Below are 23,946 nucleotides of genomic sequence, written 5' to 3'. Positions count from 1 at the left end.
CTCTCTACTATTTTATCTGTATCCCACACATTCTGTTATAATGTGTTTTAATTTCCATTACTTTTAATTTTGCTTTTGAGTCCTTTCTTTCTTTCTTTTTTTTTGTTTTGGTGCTGGGGATTGAACACGGGTCCTTGCACTTGCAAAGCAGGTGGTGGAATCACTGAGCTGAATCTCCGGCCCTTGAGTCCTTTCTTGATCTCTTTAAGGAGTTTAAGGAATATGTTGTTCAATTTACACATCTTTTTGTATTTCCCAAATTTTCTTCTATTATTATTTTGAATTTCATTCCTTTGTGATCAGACATCATAGTTAGCATTATTTCAGTCTTTTAAGTTTATTGATATTTGTTTTATGGACTAACATACTATCTATTCTAGAGAGTGTGCCTAAAGCACCTCAGAAAATTTATATTTTGCTCTTGTGAGTTGAGGGTTCTCACGTCAGGTCTGATTGTCTTATAGTCTTGTTTGGGTTTTTACATGATTGTTGATCTTTTCTCTTGGCATTTAAACCCACTAATGAAAGTGAAATATTGAACTCTCAAGCTGTTATTGTGGAGTTGTTTATTTGTTTCTGTCAATTTATATTTCATGTATTTGGGCCTCTGTTAAGGACATATATTTATAATTGTTTCCTTGATGGATTTTCTCTTTTACCATTATAAAAAATAAATTGTCATCTTTAACTATTTGTTTTACTTTAATTCTCTGTTACCTGGTCTTAGCATAACCACTCCATCTTACATGGTATATGTTTTTTCTTTGTTTTACTTTCCATCTGTTTGTCTTAGACTCTGAAGCAAATTTCTTGTAGACAGCATGTACTTAGATCATTAAAAGTTCATGCTACCAATATCTGGCTGTGTTTGGAGTGCTTAATCTTTTTACATTCAGTGTAAGTGCTGATGTGGTAGAATTTATCTGCCATTTTGCTACTTATTTTCTATACATCTTGGAGCACTTTGTCCTTCTGTTCTTCCATTTCTCTCTTTTTTGAGTTAAACAGATGTTTTCAAATGTGCCATTTAAATTCTCTGTTACTCTGTTTTTTGAATTATTTTCTTAGTGTTTGCCCTGGTGATTATAAAGAACATTTTAATTTTAATAGTCTAGTTCAGATTAATACCAATTTAGCTTTACTACTATAAACAAGCTTTTCTTTCACATAGCTCTACAATCTTCTGATTTTTGTGCTATTATTGCTATACAGTTTTTATTTTTACATATTTTATGTCAATCAATACAGTATTATATTGTTGCTTTATGCTGTCATCTTTTAGTATGAAAATTATTTATTTATACAAATACCTTTATTAATGCTCTTTATTTTATTCTTGTGGATTTGAGTTATTTCCCAAATTATTTTTATTTCATATTTAAAAACTTCTTTTAGTATTTCTTGTATGGAAAGGGTTCTAGCAAATAATTTTCTGAGTTTTTGTTTATGTGGAAATTTCAAATTTTTCTTTATTTTTGAAGGATAGTTTGGATATTCTTGATTGACAGTCATATTTTTCAGCAGTTTGAATATGGGCTCCTTCATCCATCTAGCCCCTCTCACTTCTGGCGAGAGCCCATCTGGTGATTTTATTGAGGAACTTTTATACATGGCCAGGTGCTTTTCTCTCACTGCTTCAAGATTCTCTCTTTATCTTTGTCTTTCAGCAGTTTTGTCACGGTGTGTCTAGGTGTCACTCTTTCTGAGTTTGTCCTGGTTGGATTAGTTGAGCACTTTGAATGTTGAGACTTGAATTTTTCGTCACATCAGGAAGTTTTGATCGTTAGTTTTTGAAATGCTTTTTCTTTCCCACTCTTGCTTTTCTTCTAGGACTCATTATGCATATTGGTGTGTTCTGTGATATCCTGCAAGTCTCTGAGGCTTTATTCATCTTTATTCTTATTTTTTCTCTGATATTTTTCTTCAGCAAAACCTCTGTATTATTAAGCTATTGGTTCACACACAGATTTCTAAAACAGTTGATTTTTGACAGCCTTTGCTGGTGTTCCCACTGCCTTTTGGAGGAGCAGAGTTTTAGGTTCTTTGCTTTTGTTTTTGCTCACTGATCGCTCAGTGGCTGTGACTATAGCCATCGCTTCTGCTGTTTGACAAAGGGCACTTTCTTTTCGAAGGGTGTTATCTATGTCCATTAGTCATTGGCGGCCGACAGCGTCACTCTCGGAGGGTGTTGCAAACTTTGATTCCCTGGTGAAGCTCGGTTGTCCAGGTTACTTGGCAAGAAAAAGGCCGAGAGGAGACGAGAATGGAGTGCGTGGATTTGAGCCCACTTCCCCTTTGTCTCTGGAGGTGAGAGGCTAATCTGAGTAAAGACTGACTGCGTATTAAATGAGACCCTTTGCCTCCCCCCGCGGGCGAGACCCTTTGTCGTCACTTCATCAACTTGTCCCAGGCTCTCTCCTGTGGCTGGAATCCCCAAGCTTGTGCCATCTAGAAGTGAACACTGGGGATCAAACTCAGGACCTTGGGCAGCGCCACTGAGCTACATCTGGGCCCTGGAAATGCTCCTTTAATAAATAACAAGAGAGCTGGTTTCCTCGTGTATTTGGCGGCTCTGACTGTACAGTCAGAAGTTTCAGAGTGAAATTACCTCCTTCTTTTGCTGTGAAGTTGTTTGGTCCTGACTCCAGAGCTTGTTCAGCAGCCTGACTGAGCCGCTGTCCTGGAGCACCGTGCGGTTATTGTGAGCCAGGAGATAAAGAGGCCAACTCCTCTCCTCTGGCTTCTTGTAGCAGGACTGTGACGGCAACACAGTGATGCATTGCACAAGATCCTTCCTTTTGGGCTGCGATTCTCCAAACAGTGTCTGTCGCTGTTTGTGATCTTTTCCTTTTATTACCACCAGGAGGTTCTGAAGAAGGCAGCTACTATCTCCATGAGGCACAGACAGGCCAACGAATTTGAAGAAGAGGAAGCAAGCTAATGATGGTTCTTCCTCTCATTTTTTGTTCCTGATGATGTGCATCACACAGGCCTGCATCTAACAGAAAGGCTCCTGAGGTGTTTTTTTTTTTGTTTGTTTGTTTTTTTTGTTTTTCAGTCCTAGGGCTTCACTCTGAATAAATCTCCAGCACTTTTTGATGTTTTCTTTTGAGACATGGTCTTGCTGAGTTACTCAGGATGGCCTTGAACTTGTGATCTTTCTGCTTCAGCCTCCTAGAGTGCTAGGATTACAGGTGTGCTGCCACACCTGGATTTTTTTTAGGTTGGGTGATTCCCATAGAGAACACGTCAGCTTTTGAGCCATAGAGTTTTCAGAAATGTTAATGTTCCACTAAGCAAAATATATCTATGAATTGTTGGTGGGAGAGTAAAGTGTTAGACATTCATTTCCTCAAGAGAATTGTTAAAACTCTCTGACCAAATGGTCAATTTTCTCATTGGTCCTTAACCTTGACACTGTGAACTGTTTGAATACATCTTAATATTGTTTTCTGTGTAAGTTATTTTTTTGCCTTAGCATTGAGGCAATCTGCATATCTGCTGTAGAAAGTCAAATTGACATAAGTCATATCTATAGGCTTATCAGAAATGTCAGGGCCAAGAGATTATTCATTTTGAATTTCTCAATATCTCTACCTTTGGAATCATAATGCTAAGAAGAGTAAAATGTGTCAAATATTTCACTTTTCTGAACAATGCTGTGGTCATGATTCAATTTCTGAACACCAATAACTTGAACAAGAATTTAAATAAATCCTGTGAAATCTGCTCATTTCTGAGGCTTGTCATGTAAAAGAATCCATTTTCCAAATGCTCATTTGTGGAAATTAAGCCTTAAGCGTTCATTGTTAATGACATAGTTAATTGGAACAAAACTCAACAGTGGTGAAAGTGACTGGCCTAGTTTTTCTCTGAACATTTGCAAACACAACCTAGATGACTCACACCCTGTGCCTCTGATCTTCGCTCAGGACGGCTGAGCCAAGACAGGCAGGCCACACCAGCTGGGCACAGCTTCCTACATCTCAGAAGTTCTCACACAACAGAAGGGTTTTCATGCTGACCCCACATGTCCACTGCCGGCCAGTGGGTGTCTCTGTGGACAGAGGAAGTAGTATTTTGCAATGGCAATACAGTTTCCAGGGTTGCCTCAGCATGGAAGAGACAGTGGGTAAAGGCACAGCCACCGTTCACTGCACCCCCGGGAAGGTGTGTCCCATTGGCCCACGCCCAGCAGCCCGGCTGGTCTTACTGCTTCACCTAACTCTGTGAGGTGGGAAACTTTCCTCAAGTTCTGTGCAGAGAAAAGTGACAGGTGTGAGAGCTCGGATAATCTACCAGTGGTCTCGTCAGAAAATACTTTTAAAAGGTTTCATATGAAACGACAGCTCATACCTTTGAATACTGCAGTGTCCAACCACCAGGAGTGGCGAGACTGCCTCGATGTTGGTGGGTGTGGAAGGGATCAATGGAAATCATCCGCTTTGAATTTCAAGGAACCCAAGGAGTATGGGGGCCGGTCCCAGTGGTAAGGCTCTGTGACCCCCCAGGCCAGCGGGTGGTTTCTCAGGGACAGGCTGCTCTGGTGCCAGCTTCTGGGGCTCTGTTCGCATGGATTGCAGCTCACCGCATTCCTGCTCTGTGACCCACGTGGCTCCCACGGACCCAAGGGAAGCCTGCTCCAGGGTAAGGTTGCTGTGTATGGTGGAACTCAGGCTGTGTGGCGTGCTGAGAGTCTATTTAATGCTTTAGCTGCCTGTTGACTCCTTTCTTATTCTGGTATTTTTGAGTATGTGCTTATCCCACTTGTCACTGTGAGGCATTGCGACCTAACAAATGACCTAACATTGCTCCTGACAGGACAGCTCAGCCCTGGCCCCTCTGAGCCAATGACTTCAACTTCTTTAACCAATGGGAGACACACAGATCCAAAGTGGGAGTTCTTAAACTACATTCAGGACCCTTCCTCATGTTTACATTTTATTCATTATCTTTATTAAGAGTTTATTCATTTTAACAAGTCCCAATTTTAATTCTACTTCGTAATATCTAGGGAACAGGATAATCATATTTTTAATATTATTGCATTTGGAAGTCTAGAGAGTACTAGAAGTACTAGAAGTTCAATACACATATTGGCAGAATTTTGTTTTGAATGGTGAATAATACTTATAAACATTGCCATATTATTAGTCAAGACATTGGCTTTACAACATGAGATACATTGAAAATTTTAGTAATTGTTTTTACAAAACAGACTTTAGAAAATTATGGTACTTTGACACTTAAAAAATACTCAAATGAAACATTTATTATGGCCCTTTCCTTTGTCTCTGGCATTCTCTCTCACACATTTGTCACTGAAGTTCTAGTTCATGTTAGCTTTGTCAGAAGCAGAAAGCCTGCCAGAATCTGGGTAATTTCCGACACCTTTCAAAGCCTGAGATGCACAAGGGCTCCACCCTTGAGTTAGGCACTGGTTGGCTCACATGGCCTCAGCAGAGGGTGTGAATTCACCTCAGAGACCGCCATGGGCCCTGGGTGTCTGATGCTGGCAGAGCAGCCGCACAGTGTGTTAGCAGACTGTCTTCTCCACGAGACTGTGCAGGCCTTGGGCCAGTCCTCACGGGCACTTCACCGTCCCTGAAGCCAGAGGACCCACTCTGGGATATCAGTGCGTGCGCGCGTGTGGAGGGAGCGCTCGCTCCTTCTGGCACTGCCGCTGTGGTTTCCGACAGTGTGAGTGAGCTGGCATTTGGGGACAACTTGATACATGGTACAACTCGGATATATCAAAGGAAAAGAACCCCCCCCCCCCTTTCATTAGAGATCCTAGTATTTGGAGACACTTTACTAACCTCCAAGCACGGTCACTCTTGAGTGACTTGAGAATTTTACCTGCTTCCTTCTGGTGGAATATTTGACTTCTGTACCTTCCACTCTGCCTGCCTCCCTCAGCCTGGTCTCCTTCATTTTTGGAAATGGGATTGAATGGCTACTGAGTAAAATAACGGTGTTTTCTAATTTCACTGAAGAGGAGCTGGGATGACCCACCTCATCTAGCGAACAGTGAACCTGGGCCCAGTGCACAGGATGCGGATGACCCCCTTGGAGAGGGGCACTTTGGCTCTTGCTCCCAACCATTCCCAGGTCTTATGTGGTATGCCAGTCTGGGGAGAAGTGTACCTCCTTGACCTTCATTGCCATTCCATGGGGTTCCCAGGTCATACATTGGTGTAAGAGGGCCTAAGCTCTCCAAGTTCAGAGGCCTCTCCTATAAAATAGGAATCTCTCTAAATATCTTTATCAGATCATTTATGTCATCAAAGACATTGCCATGTGACTCAGCTTCTTAAATAAGATACAAATAATGCTAATGGTAAAGGGCTAGGTTGGTAACTTTGACTGGCTTAAAATGAGGAACTTCTTTGTCTCAAAGACATTATTAAACATGTGGAAAAGGGGTCAGGGTGGTAGCTTAGTCGTTAATGGTAGAGCACTTGCTTAGCATATGAAGGCCCACCTCTCTCTCTCTCTCTTTTCTCTCTCTCTCTCTCTCACACACACACACAAAAGGAGAAACTATAGAGTGAAAAAGTTCCAAACATATCTTTTGTTACATTTGAAAATTGTATCCAAGATATGAAAAGATCATCGGTACATCAATAATATTGGAACAGCCAAAGGAAAATGGACAGGAATCCTGAAGAGACACATCACAAAACAGGCTATTGAACTACCAATAGGCACATCCAGAGGTGCACCATCTCATAAGTCACCCACGCACTGTGAGTTGAAACCACAGAGAGACGCCATCATGCCACACCTAGCTGGTTGAGGTTGAGGACTTACAGTATCAAGACTGACAGAAGGTAGGAAGTGGAAGTATATAGATTGGTATAATGGCTTTTGAAATAATATGGCAACATCGATTAAAGTTTAGGACAATGCGTATCTACTGCCTGGGAATTTTTTTCTTTGTTCTATGCCCAGAAGAAACATGTACATATGCACATCAAAAGGCATGCCTGAAATGCTAATAGAAGAATTAATTATAATAGCCTGAAATTGGAAACAACTCAAATCTTGTATTGGTCAGCTTTCTTGTCACTGCAACCTTAAGGAGGAAGGAGAGGTTAATTTTGGCTCATGGTTTCAGAGGGTTCAATCCACGGTTGGCTGGCAACAAGGAATTTCATGGCTGAAGGGCCTGGCAGAAGAAAGCTGCTCAATCTGTGGCAGCCAGGAAGCAGAGTAGGTTGGAAAGAGCAACTGAAAGGGTTAGGAACCAGGTATGGTCCCCAGGGTCACATCCCAAGATGTCCCCAGAAGGGTGCTTTACTAATATGCTAGGCACCTCCTAATCCAGTTATGTTGATTAACAGTCACACCTGTCAACCTTATAATGGATAAATGTGTTGTAGGACAATAGCGCAGTGGAATATTACATAGATATAAAAAATGAACAAGTCACTCACTACAGCTCTAACAAAAATGATGGAATCTCTGAGACATGTTGAGCAAAAGGAGAGTAACATGTTATATGATTCCTTTTTCTATATGATTCCTTTTATGAAGAACTCACAATAGGCAAATCTATGGTGTTAGGGTGGGAAGGGAACTGTCCGGAGGGGGACACAGTCTAATTAGGCTTTTAGAATGCAGATGCTATTCTGTTGCTTGTTAAGGGATGTGGTTACATGGATGTGTTTCCTTGCTAACTGAGCTATACGGTTTATTTAAAAATGGCGCTCTTTCCGGTATATACAGTATAGTTAAAATGTTTGCTAAATGATAAATGAATACATTCAGTGTGTCAATCAGAGTCCTGCCAGGAAAAAATGTCAACTCCAATGTGGTGATGGATCGATTCAAAGGAGGCGCTGTGTACCAGGGTGTGTGCTAGGTGGGGGAGTCCACAGGAGCAGGGCAGTGGCCCTGAGCCCGAGCAGGCTGCTGTGTGTGAAGTGGGCTGTTGCCTCCTTGGAACCAGAGGGGGTTGCAAGGGCCTTCAGCTGAGGTGAGAAGGGGTCCGAAGTGATGACTGCGGCTGGCCCACTTTCACCTGGCTCCATCTCCTCCGAGGCTCCCAGCAGAGCAGCCTTTGCTTCGGTCCTCACAGGCCGTCCTCCGGGGAGGACAGGGTGGGCTGGGGAGAGGAAGAGGCCACTCAGCAGGGTCCTGTGCCCCTGCAACAGGGAAACCTTACTTGAGGAAAAGTGCTTGGAAATAGAAATCACTTACGTTCAAATCAACTGTATTCTTCCAAACCTAGATGCTTTTCGGTGACCCGCTTGATATAACCATGACGTTCTTGGCCCTCACTGGAGACCTTGAAGAGGCCTCCAGATGTTGGAAGGGAGCCACCAGCTTACTCTGAGCTTTGATGTGTCAGCCACCGTGGAGACCTTGGCAGTTGGCAGCCACTTCCCTGGACTCAGGAGAGAGGGCAGCTCTAGAGCTGGACCTTCCTGGTCCTGAGCTTGGCGAGTCCTGCACCCTGTGCCTCAAACCTCCTACCCTGTAACTTGCTGTGAAGCCTGGATCAGTTTCCAGACACAGAGGGGTTAGAGACTGTGCTCGGTGTATGATGAGGATTACAATTAAAAGTGAAGCAATAGCATGAATTTATTGGCCTTTGGAGAGCAAGAAAGAATGGGGAAGGGACTTCCGCTTGGGAAGAAAAGCTGAAAGGGGCTCACCTCTAGTGGAAGGCCGTGTGCCCTGTTAACAGGCAGGAGAGGCCAGTGCTCATGGGGTTGCTGAGGTGGGCTGGGGCCTGGTTGATTGTTGCCTCAGTTCTGGTTTCACAACTCCAGAGGTCCTTGTGGCTCTGTCCACTTACGGCGTGGGTCCCAGGAGGGCCCTGTAAGTGGAGACAGGGACCTCAACTCGTCCACCTATGCACTAGGTTGTAGGCTCGCTGACTTTCGTCACAGAGGATTTCAGGCTGCTTTAGTGAGGGCATTAGACAGGTTTAGTAGGCAGAATTGAAGTGCATTTTCAGAGAAAATAGAGTGTGGGCTTGCGGGGAGAGGCACGTCTTGGTCTGGGGCTGGGTGTTATGCGGGCCTGGGCATCCTGAGGACATGGAGGGAGTGTGCTCCTGCCGTGCCAGGCTGCCCCGCGTGGGCCCGGTGAGAATGCAAACCAGCTTCATGCACAGGTGGGAAGTTAGAGGAGCACTGCCATCTCCTAGAGCAGTAAGACCCTTAGGGGTCTTTGGCGATGAGTCTCCTGGAAGGGAAAAGGCACTGTGACCTTGGAGAACTTTGTGTTCTGAAGCTTCAGTTTTTCTTAAAAGTACAATTTAGAAATTATGATTTCCCCGTCTCCTTTCCGCCCATTTTTATTTTTTCCATGCCCCTCATTCGAGGGGCAGTCTCATTGCCGTGGATGACCTTCCTTTCTGGGGGGCGCGTGGCGTGGAGGCACTCCTGCGATCCAGTGGACCTGTGGCTCAGGAGTCTGCCCATGCCATTGGTCAGATGTTCCTGCAGATCTCCTGTTGGTGCCACTATCTCGCTTGAAGGGGATGAGGTAGGTTATATCAATTCAGAGCTAATAAATCTGGTGTTATCAGCTTTTAGACAGTGACTCCTTAAGTGATTAACATGACTGCCTGCAAAGGTGAGCAGAGATCTCATCCGCAGCCTAAGCTAGTAAAGGAGAGAGAAACGAAGTGGAGGGTGAGATTTCAAGCTTTCTGCTGCCTTGGTTACCCACTGGGCATCTGCAGGCCCAAGTGAGCAGTCACTGTTTTTAGTAGAATCAGTGTGAAGTCCCCAACTCTCTCAGAAGAAAACACAAATCGTGTTTTCGTGAGCATCAGGTCGAGGGCCCAGGAATTTCTCCTCCGTCCCCCTGTGCTGATCCCAGCAGCTTCCTCTTCTCGGCTCGGCTGTCTACTCTTGGGGACACTCTCAGCGAGGAGGGTGAGATGGTCTTGGGGAGTCTGGGGTCGGGAAGTGTTTTGATGAGTGCCGGTCCCAGCTGGCCCAGGAGCCCTTGCGCTTTGTCCCGTTGTCCTGAGTGTGTGGGGCACTGAGCTTGCTGACGCCCGTGTCCCTGTGACTGTCAGTGACCACTCCAGGGAGGCGTTCCCCCGAGACGAGACCTACCGTGTGCGGCTCTCAGCCTGCCTGTGGCTTCCTCCCGCCGCAGACTGCAGAGCCATCAGCACTGCGCTGCGTGTCCCGGTGACGGATCCTGGGGTATTCTCCATAAAAGAAAAGCTTTTAAGATTTCAGATACCACAAAGTTAGGTTACACTTCTCAGGATAGCAAATAGACCACATTTTGGGGAGGGATTCTAGATAAATAAACCACATTTATCCAAAAGTAGTGAAAACGTCGCCTCGAGACAGAAAAATTCCACAGACCAGGGTTCGATCCCGGTCTTGCCCTAGCAAACTGTGTAGCCAGAAGGAAGCCGTTAACCTCGTTAACCTCGGGGCCTGTTTCCTGCCGGGCTGTGCTGCTGAGAGGCGGGAGTGAGCTCAGGGACGCTGCTTAGAGAGGGGAGGAGACCCTGGGCGGGCGCTCGCCTGAACCCGAGCGAGTAGAAGGCCCTCAGCTGAAGACGGGGAGGGCAGGGCGCACTGAGCTGCTCTTAGGGATGGGAAACTCTTGAGCAGTGAGTGTTCAGCCAGGAGGGGGGCTTTGATAGCAGCTCCACAGGATAAAGGTGTGTCCGATGCGATTTGTGCAGCTTTTAATTACTATTCATCCACACTCAGCCAATCTGCAAACATTAGAAGAGTCGCCTGGACCGCGCATTGTTAGAATTGAGTGGGCTGTGGAAGCTGGACATCACAGTGCTCCTGTCCGGGCTTGCTTCTTCGAGCGCCCTGTCAAACGTCCCACGACTTCACCCCTCATCCCTGACCCAGGAGCCAGTGCTGAGTGAGAACAGGATGAGCGGTGCTGCCGGAAGAGCCACCTCGATCCCCAGTGGAGAGACCCGGCATTACAAGCAGATCCGCCTGTTCAGGCCGCCGAGGTAGCTGACTAATGCAGCCCGCTCTGCAGGCAGTGTGTTTAACATTAAGGGAGAAACAGTTTTTTCAGGGGCAGGGCACCTTCGACACCAGGTAGGTGGCTGCAGGGAGTTTTCCTGACAGGACGAAGCTCTGTGAAGAGAGAGCCTGTTCTGAGCGTGGACTCCTGAGTGCTGTGTGCTGGGCTTTTAGATGAGTGAAAATCCAGGACCTCCAGCAGTGATGAGAGAAAAGAAAGCAGTACAGAGTTCTAGAGGACATCCAGCGTTTCGTGGAAAATAACTGATGTTTTGACTTTTAGGGAGAGAGATTCCTATTGCCATGTGGCAGAGCAAACAGAGGAAAGCCTTTCTGATTGTAGAAAAGCATAATCCAGGGAAAGTGCACTCATGCAATTTTTGTGTGTGTCAAGAATTAAAAAAAGAAAAGAAAGCTGTGATGATCTGACTTTAGGGGGGTAATCAAGGAATCAAGATTCAGTGTGCCCAGTGTGTAATAGCTAAAGCTTGGAAACAGCCCAAGTGCACATCAACTGGAGACTGGATAAAGAAGAGGTGATTTAAAAAAAATAAAGTGGAGTACTACTCAGCCATAAAGAATGTGAAACTAGAGACATTTATAGCTAAATGGATGCACATTGAGGTCATACTCTTAAGTGAAATAAATAGGACACACATGTGTAAATACCAAATAGTTTCTCTGGTGTGAGAAACTGAAAGTGTAAATAAGGATCAAAATGTATAACAGATAATGTGAAATAGGAAGAGGAGGTCTAAAGGGGAAGAGGAAGTGGGAGGAGTGGAGGAAAGGGAAGAAGGGAAAGGAAAAAAATATGAGAAAAGGAAAAAATGGAAACAAAGCCTTTGTAAATAGGGAAGGGTGGAGGGGGTGAAGGGAGGGCAGGGGAAGGGGAAAAAATAAGAACAAAGATGCATCATGTTCAGGTACAAGCACCCAATGATGAATGTAACTATATTTGATACCTAAAATGAACCAATAAAATTAATAATAATAAAAAAGATTCAGTGTGCCTATCTTCTGTACAGTGGGAGGTGCTCTGCAGAGTTCAAAGACAAGTAATCGAGTCAGGCCAGTGAAGCCAACACCCTAGAAGAAACCAGCCGGGCGGGCTCCTTTGCTTCTGTCTTCAGAATGAGGTCCCAGCATCTTTGCCTGCTGTTCAGGTCTCCTGATCCACTCCCCACCTGCAACAGCAATGCTCTCTCCAAACCCAACTTCTTCCTCCTTTCTTTCAGACCATGACTTTGGCTTTATGAGACTTCAGACACCCAACTCTAAACCCATCATACTTCTGACCCATGAAAACTTTGGCCTAACAAATAGGCATTGTGTTAAGCCACTGTGTTTCTTTGTTAAGGGAGCTGCAGAAAACTAATGCACTTTTTAAAATCTAGAGAAATCTATAGTCATCTCATTGATCTTATTCTTGATATCGGCACTTTTGTTTTCTCACTTCATGTCCTATTCAGATTGGTTAAAAGTTTATCAATGTTGCTACTTTTCTCAAAGAGCCAGCTTTTCATATTATTGCTTTTCCCTAATATCTTTCCATTTTCTGTTCATTGATTCCTGCTTCAATCTTTATTATTTCTTTTCTTCTGCTTATTTTGGGATTCATTTGCTCTGCTAAAAAATGAGCAATTTAAACAAAAACTTCATGAAAGAAGATATATGGGTGGAATAAGTACATGAGAAGACGCTCAGTATGGTGACTCATTAGAGAAATGTGACTTAAAACTGTAATAAACACCATCTCACACCCATTGGAGTCTCTAAAGTAAAAAAGACCTAAAGACCTATCATGTCTTGCTGAAAATGTAGAGGAACTGGAATTCTCAGGCACTGTTGGTGGGATTGTAAAATGATTTTGTAGTGCAATTTTATAGTTTTTAAAAACATAAATGCTTCATAATATTAGCCAATCATGTGATCCAGCCATCCCATTGTTACATATTCCCTGAAGGGGACTGAACACATATGCATTTACAAGCAGCTGTGAATGAAAGCTCATCGTGTGTTCATTTGTAACACCACACAGCAGCATAACTCACATGTCCCCCAGTGGGTGAACCCTACGTACATCGTGGCATAGCCATGAAGTGGTGTACTGCTGAGCAGTGGAAAATAACAAGCTATTGACCCACATACCAACACTGAGGAATCTTAAACTAATTATGCTGAATGTTGATGTTCCTGTCTTGTTGATCTGTCCATTGAGAAACAGTCAGACAAAAAATCCATACTATGTGATTAATTGAGGATCTATACTTCTAGGGGATGTAGAAAATGGAAAGAAGTCTATAGTGACAGAGGAGATGGGTGCTTACCGGGGCTGTGAGATGACAAGGGCTAGACAGACCCTAGCACGGCACACACGAACTTCTGGGGTGGTGAATGTGCTCATGGTCTGGATCAAAGCGTTGGTCCCATGAACATTCGTGTAAGTCAAAATAGAAATTGTACATTTTACACATATGCAGCTTGCAGTGTGTCAGTTCTGCCCACTAAAGAATAAATCAGAGAACAAAAATTAATTGGTGTGTTAACAAACTATATCTGTATGTATATTACTTATATTTCAGGATGGATTGCTATTCTGGGTGCCATCTGGTTACTGATTTTAGCTGAAGTCCATGATTTTGAGATAATTCTACACAGAGTGGAATGGGCAACCCTTCTGTTCTTTGCAGCACTCTTTGTTCTGATGGAGGTAAGATTTTAGAACTTCTACAATCTGATCTCTTATCTGAGTTTTATATTTTGTATTTTATTTGGTGAATGAAGAAGGCCTAAGTCTGTAAGACTTTCTGTATATTCACTAAGTAGAAAATAATGGAGGTTGTGATTGGACTATTACATGTTAACCAACTTTTACTTCAGCCATCTAAATATTTCTGATAAAACTATTTATTGGGTTGCTGTTTTTTTCTTGCTTTATCTTTGTGGCTTGTAAAATTGTTCTAATTTTATTTTCTGTGAAGGAAACTGAAGCATGGAAATGCTGATTACTCTGATTTGAACATGACACATTGTATACATGTATCAAGTTATCATACTGTCCTTCATTAATGTGTTCAATTATTATATGTCAGTAGAACTTGCTCCAAGTGGGTTTGCAGGAAAATAACTTGTTATTTTGTTTAGAGCCTAGTATTACCTTGATAACTTACTTCATTGTGTGTAACACTTGAGTGAATACGGCCATGGTATCATGGAAAAGCCTACATCATAGAAGAGTGAAGAATATGTACTGTTTCAGTTACAGTTGCTACTGCAACTGTACATTCTAATCTTGATACTTCACTTATAAACTTGTACCTCACTCAAACACAGAGTTTTACTAACGCAGAAAAATACTGCTCCCCAAAGCTCATGTCCCAAGCATTGCTTCTTTGCTTTCCTTGTGTTTGGCATGTATTATAACTTCATTTTCTTTAAGTTAAAATATTTCCTAATTTTCTAATGTAATTTCTTATTTCCTAATTTTCAATGTAATTTCTTTTTTAGTCATAGATTATTTAAAGCTTCTATGTATTTCTTTTTTATTCATAGATTAAAGTTTCAAATATTTGGGAATTGCCTATGTTTGTTTCTGTTTTTATTTTTAACTTGATTCTGTTGTACTCACAGGGCATACTTTGCATGATTTCAATTCTTTTAATTTTATTGAGACTTGTTTTATGGTCACTACATATTTAGTCTGTTTACTTGGGCTTGGAAATTATGTGTGTCCTGCTGTTGTTTGGTGGAATGTTATATAACTGCTGTATGCTATGCTCGTTAATGTATTTAAGTCCTGTGCATCACTGATATTCTAATTGTTTTATCAGTTATTGACAGTGAGGTATTGCAACCTCTAACTCTTGGAGTTCAGTGTGTAGTTTTCCTAATACAGTAATTTTGTTTTTACTATAATAGCCATTCCAGTGGCTTTTTTGGTTGTTTCTTTTTGTGTACTTTTTGCATAGCATATCTTTCCTCATACTTTTACTTTCAACCTATTTGAGTCTTTCAATCTAATATGACAGCAGTAATCTCTCATAGAAAACATGTAGTTGGATCAAATTTTTAAAATATTCACTGAGTGGATATCTGCCTATATACCTAATTGGTATATTTATTCAATTTATCTTTGATGTAAATACTGAGAAGGTAGTATTTACATCAACATTTTTTCTATTTTAAAAAATTATCTTTGATTGTGTCTTTCCTTGAATTCTCTGTTAAGGTGTTTTTCTCTGTTACTATTGCACTTAGCTGTTAGGGTCCAATAATTTCCTAACTGACTGATCTTTTGTTTCAAGACTTAATTCTTTTAAGAACTTCTATAAGCTCACAATAAAAGGAAGAACAGAGTTTTCCTGTACGCCCGACCGTTATACATGCATAACCCCTCCTATTATCTACATTACCCACCAGAGTGGCACATTTCTTAAAACTGATGGACTTACGTGGACATTTCATCACCAAAAGCCTGCAGTTTACGCTAGGGTTCACGTGTATGGCTATGCATCCTATGGAAAATGTTCAATGGGTTTGACGCGTGTGTAAAGGGACGCCCCCACCGTTACAGCGTCCAATACAGAATGGACTTCCTCTCCTACAAATGCCGTGTGTCCCGCCTATTTATCCTTCCCTCTTCCCAACCCTTGGCAATCACTGATCTTTTTACTGTATCCATAGTTTTAGACTTTCCAAAGTGTCCTAGAGTTGAAATTATACAGTCCATACCCTTTGCAGATTGGGTTCTTTACTTAGAAATATGTATTCAAGCATCTTCCTTGTCTTCTCGTAGTTAGCAGCTCATTTTTTCAGTAATGAATGATATTCCACTGTCTGGATATCCCCCATTCATTCCTCCACTCATCTACTGAAGGGCATGTTGGTTGCTTTCCAGTTTTGACAATTTCAGCTACTATAAACATACATGTGCAAGTTTTTCTGTGGACATAAGTTTTCAGTTCCTTTGAGTTCAATTCCCCTGAGCATCTTTTCATATGTTTATTTGCTTATTTGGTGCAGCTTCTTCAGTGAGGCACCTGTCAGTCTTTTGCTCATTTTTTTAACGAGCAGGTTCCCTGGTGGGAGGAGCAGTCTTTACTCTTTCGCTTCCTTCTCTCCACCCTACTGTGGTGGCAGACTTGCAGTCCACAGTATGGGAGCTCTTAGTGGTTTAGCAGGATCAGGCCAAGAAGAATCGAGAACACACTCGGAGGTTGGAGGCAAGTGTACAGCTTTATTATGCATGCTGATTGGGGGTTTCTCCACAAAGTGATCGGCCTGGAGCTAGCAGTGAACAGGGTTTACATGGATCAAGGGAAGAGGGGTGGGGATACAGAAGCAAGGCACTTAACCTCAGTTCACTGGTTGAGGCAGTTACACTTAGTTTACATGATTGGATAGAAAAGTACACTGGAGTTTATCTCATTTGCATACAGCAGGAAAGTAGGGACTGGGTCATCTTGAGGATACAGACTTCCTGAGAACAAAGGACAGTGCAGGAGGACGTGCCCGCCACCTCAGATGTGTGTTAGGTGTGGGATGGAGTACGAGCTGCGAGTGGCTCATTGTCAGGTCAGCTCGCTGCAGGCAGCACTGTTTGCTCAGGAGTCGTTCTTCCCGCTCACTACAACAGCCAGGGTGAGGGCAGTCGGGCCCCCAGCATTCTTGGGGTGACCTCCCACGGGTAAAACTTACACCTTATGAGGGGTAGCTGGTGAGGAGCAGAGCTGCCGTGATTTCTGGCTAACCTCCTTGAGCCGGGCTCTGCACTGGTGCCAAAGCCTGAACTCCCAGAAGCATGGTAGTCTTGACGATGAGGCGGGGGAGGGGGTCCTGACTCTCTGGGCAGGCCGGTGGGGAAGAAGGAATGGCTTGTAGCTCAAGGGCCATGAACTCATTCTTCTGACCAAGATTTGATAGACCTCCTGAATTAATGTCGTTTACTGGCTGTACATCCTTAGGAAAATTTCCAGAGGGTTTTATTTTTAAAAATAATCTTTGCTCTCTCCCTCTCTTTTCCTAAGAAACCAATCATGGTTGTTTTGTTGGGAAAGTAGGGTTGCAGAGCTCCTCCTCCTTTGTTCATTTCGAAGTCCAGTTCTCCACATTTCTTCTTGTTTGTTTCTTTGTTTTTCCTTCTAAGGTCCACGTTTGGTGATTTTCAAAAGCTAGTAATAATTCCGAAGCAACATGAATTATTTCAGCAGCTGTGTTTTCCTTGAGGGGCACTTTAAAGTTTATTTATCCTGCTCTATCACAAAAAAGTGGTCCACATCAGAATAGAATCGATCATCTTGGGTCTTTAAAATTGGAATGTTTCAGAAATGCAGTGATGTTTCCAGCACTTTTCTTCCTGTCTGTGAGTGCTTATATACGTTGTCTGGGTAACTCCTCCTGATGTTCATTTTGGTTTTATATTTCTCCCAAGTTGGCAGAGTACTCAGTGTCTGTTCCAGCAGCTGCGTGGTCTCCTGGCCCAGGCCTGTCCTTCCTCACTGCCTAGGGCCACCACCTCTTCGTAGAAGGTGGGTGTGAGAGCAGGAATAGCATTTTGAGGAGAGCTGCATGATGTCCATGTTCTTGGATCTTTAATGTATTTCTAGATCACTTTAGACTTCCGAGCTCTTTATTTTTTTCTGTATACAGGTATCTTCTTTATAGCTCATTTAATTCTCTCCAATTACTTCTTAATGTTTTTCTCTTTTATCTGTACTAACCTACACAATTAGAGGAGCCGAAGTAGGCATATTGATTTAGTTACCTTGACACCAGGAAAGGCTGATTATATCTGTTTCTTCTCTTTATATTCATTACTATCCTGCAGAATCCTAGTGATAAAGGTCAGGGAGTTTCTGCGTGTAAGCATTACATTGGGACAATCTGTCTACGTGTTTCCTATCTGTAGCCAATAGTAGAGCTACATGGAGCATTGATTATATTCATCTTAGTAAGCCAGAATATTATTTTGTGTAATTTAGTAATATTGATTTAAAAAACCTCTGGCAATTATAGGGATATAGTTTCCCCAGAAAAAGAGATAGAAATTTCATTTGTGCCTGAAATTAATGTCAACAAAACCAGCCCAGGAAGGTTTCTACTTTTTGATAATTAAAGCAAATTCTGAATAGGTGTTGTTTTGGGCAGAATACGGAAGCCCGTCCTAATGACTGCCCTGTTCTCAACACCTATCAGCAGTCGTGAAAACCAGCAGGCAGCTGAACTTACTGTGACTGCAGTTCGAAGGCTGCGTTAAGCATTGGAGGAGCTGTGCTTTACAGGAAGTCCTGAATAGTCTTCATTGACCGCATCTCCTGAAGTGTCCCCTGAAGAAGCCAGTTCAGATGTTGCCTTCCCAGCACAGCGTGCAGGCACAGCACCCACTCTGCAGGACCCTGACGCAGGGCAGTTGCTTGGACAAGACGCTGTGGCCATCCTTCCTCACATAGGAAAAGCACCGTTAGCCAGTGAGGACTCGGTGCTTTCATCGCCGTTATTTAATTCCCAAATACTCCCGTCCTTCCAGAGCTGGTCCTCATGTTGCCTTAACATCCTCAGCCTCCGCCAGACCTCAGTGCCATGGATCCAGCCCCTGGCACACTGGTGGGAAGGGTGAGGACTCTCGTGGGTGTCGTGGGGGATCCGGGAGCAATGCCAGGTCCTGGGTGACTTTCCGTTCAGGGAGCCCAGTGACTGAAGTGTCAGCTTTAACATCAGAGACCAGTGTTCAGTTCTCAGCTTTGTCTGTGCCCGGTCATGAAACTTTAGGCAGGTTTCTCGATACCTCTCAACATCAGTTTTCCTCACCCTTAGAAGAGGTTTGTTAATACCAGTCACAAAATGTTGCTTGAGAAGAACCAACCATTCCAGATATTTAATGTACTGAGCCCAATCTGGGGTTCAAGGCCGACACTCAAAAACTGCTTCCTTCTGTTATTGCTTTTTATTGGTAATTTTCATTTTAAGCTTGGTTTAATCTATTCGTGTTCAACCTGTCCACTGTGAGCCCAGTGGGGTGTGCGGTGCTAGACACAGAGGTCCCGGGCGAGACTCGAACACACAACCTCACACCCCCAGCTCCCTTCCCTCCTGCCTGGCTCACCCCACCTTGGTGCCTTGGCCCCTTGTTTCATACCTTTCTCTGGCCCCACTCAGATTATGAAGGGTTCCCGATCATTTCCCGGACACAGCCCTGAGCTCTCCAGCGTGCATTTGGACCCAATCCCTGTTGTTCCTCACTGCTCTGTTTCTCATGTTTCTCATGCTGCTCACGTTGCTCTGAAACACGCCTCCTGCTGAAGCACCATGGGGCTCAGAAGGGCTCTATGCTGGGATGAAGCTGGACACATTCAGGCCCATGAAGCTATTTCACTGACTACTGAGGCCAGACTAGCTGTGTTTGCCTGGTGGTGATTTCGTGGTACCCTATTCTTTCTATGCTTGCTAACGGAGGTACTCTGAAACAAAGAGCTGCCCTTCTCTTGTCTGTCTGTCTGTCTGTCTGTTTTTTTGTTACATTAGTAAGAGCTTGTGGATGTTTCTTTTTCAGGGGTTCTAACCCAAGGTTATCAGTTCCTTATTTTTGCTCCAGTTGTTCCACTCTTGGCCACTGGGATGAGCTCCACGGCTCTTCTGAGTCTGGTATCCTTTTGAGACATCCTCACTAGTTTTCAAACGTCTCATTTTCTGGCATCACAAAACTTTCCTGATTCATTTTGAATCCTACCTTCCCTTGCCCTGGAATCAACTACATCGCCAAGGAGTTCTCACTGTATTTAGAGGCCAAGGTCTGGTGTTCGGTGTGTATGTTGCAAGTTCAGCGTCACTGATTTTAGGCCTGCTTGGTGAGCATAGCTGAGCATGTGTGTGCACAAATGCTTTCACACCCACACACCCACGTGTGTTCTCACGTCTGTCTGTGTACATGTTGAACACTGGGAGCTCATACTCATTCCTTGGATTCTAGTCCAACACCCAAGGCTCTCCTCTTGCTCCTGTTGCTATAGTATATACTCACTTGTTTGTTCAATCTTAGCACATTCACAGAACTGCTAACCTGTGTGCTGGTGTGGAAATATTTATTCACTCAGTTACAGTATTTGTCCACAGTTCTATCTGTCTTTAGCATTCTAGTAGCCTGTCAAAATACTGCTTCCCATTTCTTTTTTTTTTTTTAATTCTTTTATTGGTACATTTCCGGCATACAACACAATTACATTTCTCATTGGGAATTGTACCTTTATATAATGCATCTTGGTTCTTATTTTTTCCCCATTCCTAGCCCTCGCTTCACCCCCTCCACCCTTCCTTATTGACAAAGACTTTATTTCCATTTTTTCCATTTCTCATTATTTTTCCTTTCCCTTCTTTCCTTTCCCCTGCCCCTCCCACTGCCCCTACCCCTTTGGACCTTTTCTTCCTATTTTGCACTATCGATTATTCATTCTAATCATTGGTACATTTTAGGTATACAATATAATGACATTCCTCATTGGAAATTTGCACCTTTACATAGTCTCTCTTGGTTCTTACTTTTCACCCTTGCCCAGCCCTCCCTTCAACCCCTCCAGTCCTCCTTATTTACAAAGATTTTGTTCCTATTTTTCCATTTTCTCATATTAATCCCATTCCCTTCTATCCTTTCCCCTAGCCCTCCCACTTCCTTCCCCTTTGCCCTTTTTCTTCCTATTTCACATTACCTATTATACATTTTAGTCCTTATTTACAGTTTCAGTTTCTCACACCAGAGAAACTATTTGGTATTTACACATGTGTGTCCTATTTATTTCACTTAAGAGTATCGCCTCAATGTGCATCCACTTAGCTATAAATGTCTCTAATTTCTCATTTTTTATGGCTGAGTAGTACTCCATTTTATAAAAAAACCACATTTTCTTTATCCAGTCTCCAGTTGATGGGCATTTGGGCTGTTTCCAAGTTTTAGCTATCACAAACTGTGCTGCTATGAACATGGGTTCACATATATCCCTGTGGTATGATTCTTTTAATTCTTTGGGGAAGATCCCCAGCAGTGGAATAGTGGGGTCAAATGGGGCTTCCAGTCCTAGTTCTTTGAGGTATCTCCATACTGATTTCCACAGTGGTTGCATCAGTCTACACTCCCACCAGCAGTGGAGCAGGCTTCCTCTTTCCCCACAGCCCCGCCAGCATTGGTTACTGGTTGATTTCATGATAGCACGCATTCTTTCTGAAGTGAAGTGGAATCTCAGCGTTGTTTTCATTTGCATCTCTCGAATGACCAGTGATGTTGAGCATTTTTTCATGTATTTATTTGCTATTTCTACTTCTTTGTGTGAGAAATGTCTGTTCATTTCAGATGCCCATTTTTGGATTGTGTCTTTAAATTTGGGAGGTCTGATCTTTTTAAGTTCTTTATAGATTCGAGATAGTAGACCTTTGTCTGAGGAAGAGCAGGTGAAGATTTTTTCCCACATTGTGGGTTGTCTCTTCACACTGCTGGTGGTTTCTCTTGCTGTGCAGAAGCCTTTTTAATAAGAAGAGATCCCACTTGTTGATTGTTTGTGCTAGTTCACGGGCACCTGAGGTTTTGTTCATAAAATCTTTTCCTACACCAATGTCTTCAAGAGTTCTACCTAACCTCTGTTCCAACTGGTTCAGAGTTTCTATTTTAATATTTAGATCTTTAATCCATTTCTATTTTAGTTTAGTGCATGGTGAGAGATATAGGTCTAGTTTTAATCTTTGGCAAGTTGAAGCCCAATTTTTCCAGCACCATTTATTAAAGAGGCTATCTTTCCTCCAGTGAGGGTGTTTGGCTCCTTTATCGAAGATGAGATGGCTGAATGTGTCTGGCTTTGTTTCTGCATCTTCTAATCTGTTCCACTGGTCCTCAGGTCTGTTTCTTTGCCAGTACCATGCTGTTTTTATCACAGTACCTTTGTAGTAGAGTTGCAGGTTGGGGATTGTGATTCCCCCTGCCATGTTGCTGTTACCTAGAATTGCTTTTGCTATTCTGGGTCTCTTGTTATTCCAAATGAATTTTTGGATTGTTTTCTCAAGGTCTGTGAAGTATGCTGCTGGGATCTCAATTGGAATTGCATTAACTCTATATAGCAGTTTTGGAAGTATGGCCATTTTCACTATATTAATCCTTCCTACCCAGGACCAGGGGATGTCTGTCCATTTTCTGATAGCATCTTCAATCTCTTTTTTCAGAGTGCTATAGTTTTCAGAGAAGTGGTCTTTTATTTCTTTCGTTAGGCTGATTCCTAGGTATTCAGTTTTTTGGATGCTATTGTGAAAGGAATTGTTTGCCCTATTTCTCTCTCAGTGAGTCTGTCATTGGTGTAGAGGAAAGCTATTGATTTTTGTGTGTTGACCTTGTAACCAGCTACTTGACTGAATTTGGTTATTAAGTCTAGAAGACTTTTGGTGGAGTTCTTGGGGTCTTCTATATAGAGTATCATGTCATTTGCAAATAATGACAATTTGACTTCTTCATTTCCGATCTTTATTCCTTTTATTTCTTTCTCTTGTCTAATTGCCATGGCTAATGTTTCCAGAACTATATTGAACAAGAGTGGTGATAGTGGACATCCTTGTCTTGTTCCTGATTTTAATGTGAAGGATTTCAGGTTTTGACCATTTAGTATGATATTGGCTGTTGATTTTTCATAGATGGCTTTTATCAGATTGAGGTAGAGACCATCTATTCCAATTTTTTATAGGGTTTTTATCATAAATGCATGTTGGATTTTGTTAAGTGCTTTTTCTGTGTCTATGGAGATAATCATATGGTTTTTGTCCTTGGCTCTATTGATATAGTGTATTACATTGATTGATTTTCGTATATTGAATCATCCCTGCATCCCTGGGATGAGTCCCACTTGATCAGTGTGTATGATCTTCTTGCTGATCTTCTGCATTTTGTTTGCCAGTATCTTATTAAGGATTTTTGCATCTATGTTCATTAGTGAGATTGGCCTATAGTTCTCCTTTTCAGTTGGGTCTTTCTCTGCTTTGGGGATCAAAGTGATGCTTGCTTCCAGGAATGAATTTGGGAGTATTGCTTCCCTTTCAATTTCATTGAAGAGTTTAAAGAGTAGTGGCAGCAGTTCCTCTCTAAATGTCTTGTAGAATTCAGCAGTGAAGCCATCAGGGCCCAGGCTTTTCTTAGTTGATAAGTTTTTAATTACGTTTTCAATTTCATTGGTTGATATTGGGTTGTTTAGAATTTTTAGGTCTTCTCCGTTCAATTTTGGTAATTCATATGTATCTAGGAGTCTGTCCATTTATTCTGTGTTGTCCATCTTATTGGTGTATAGGTTCTTGAAGTAGGTATTGATGATCCTCTGTATTTCTGCTGGGTCTGTTGTAATTTCACCCTTTTCATTCCTAATTGCATGGATTTGGGCCTTTTCTTTCCTTTTTCTGACAAGGTTGGCTAAAGGTTTGTCAATTTTGTTGATTCTTTCGAAGAACCAACTCTTGGCTTCATTGATTTTTTGTATCGTTCTCTTAGTCTCCATTGAATTGATTTCTCCTCTAATCTTTATAATTTCCTCCCTTGTATGAGCTTTGGGGTTGTCCTGCTCTTCTTTTTCTGGAAGCTTGAGGTTCAGCATCAGGTTGTTTAATTGGGCTGATTCTGTTTTCCTAATATACGTATTCACTGCTATGAATTTCCCTCATAAGACTGCTTTCATTGTGTCCCATAGATTCCGATATGTTGTATTGTCATTTAATTGAAGGAACTGTCTGATTTCTTCTTTAATTTCCTCTATAACTCATTGGTTATTCAGAAATGTGTTGTTCAATTTCCACATGTTTATGAAATTTTTTGAGTTTCTTTTGCTATTGATCTCCAATTTCATCACACTATGGTCTGATAATATACAGGGAATAACTTCAATTCCTTTGCACTTGCTTAAACATGTTCTATGTGTGAGTATATGGTCTATTTTGGAGAATGACCCATGTGCAG

The 23,946-nt window shown here is 42.5% G+C and overlaps 1 protein-coding gene across 1 annotated transcript in view; it reads left to right on the top strand.

Moving 5' to 3' along the window:
- The window catches only part of Oca2 (OCA2 melanosomal transmembrane protein), a 274,118-nt gene that overhangs the window by 122,659 nt on the left and 127,513 nt on the right, over positions 1-23,946 (top strand). The window contains exon 19 of the mRNA XM_004872212.4: positions 13,565-13,692. Within this exon, the coding sequence (XP_004872269.3) occupies positions 13,565-13,692 (128 nt within the window). The remainder of the gene's footprint in view (positions 1-13,564; positions 13,693-23,946) is intronic.

This window comes from Heterocephalus glaber, unplaced genomic scaffold, assembly GCF_053883595.1.
Source record: "Heterocephalus glaber isolate CG9 unplaced genomic scaffold, H.glaber_assembly_v1.0 deba00001111, whole genome shotgun sequence".
NCBI lineage: Eukaryota > Metazoa > Chordata > Mammalia > Rodentia > Bathyergidae > Heterocephalus > Heterocephalus glaber.
This window is presented reverse-complemented; position numbering and strand designations above follow the sequence as displayed.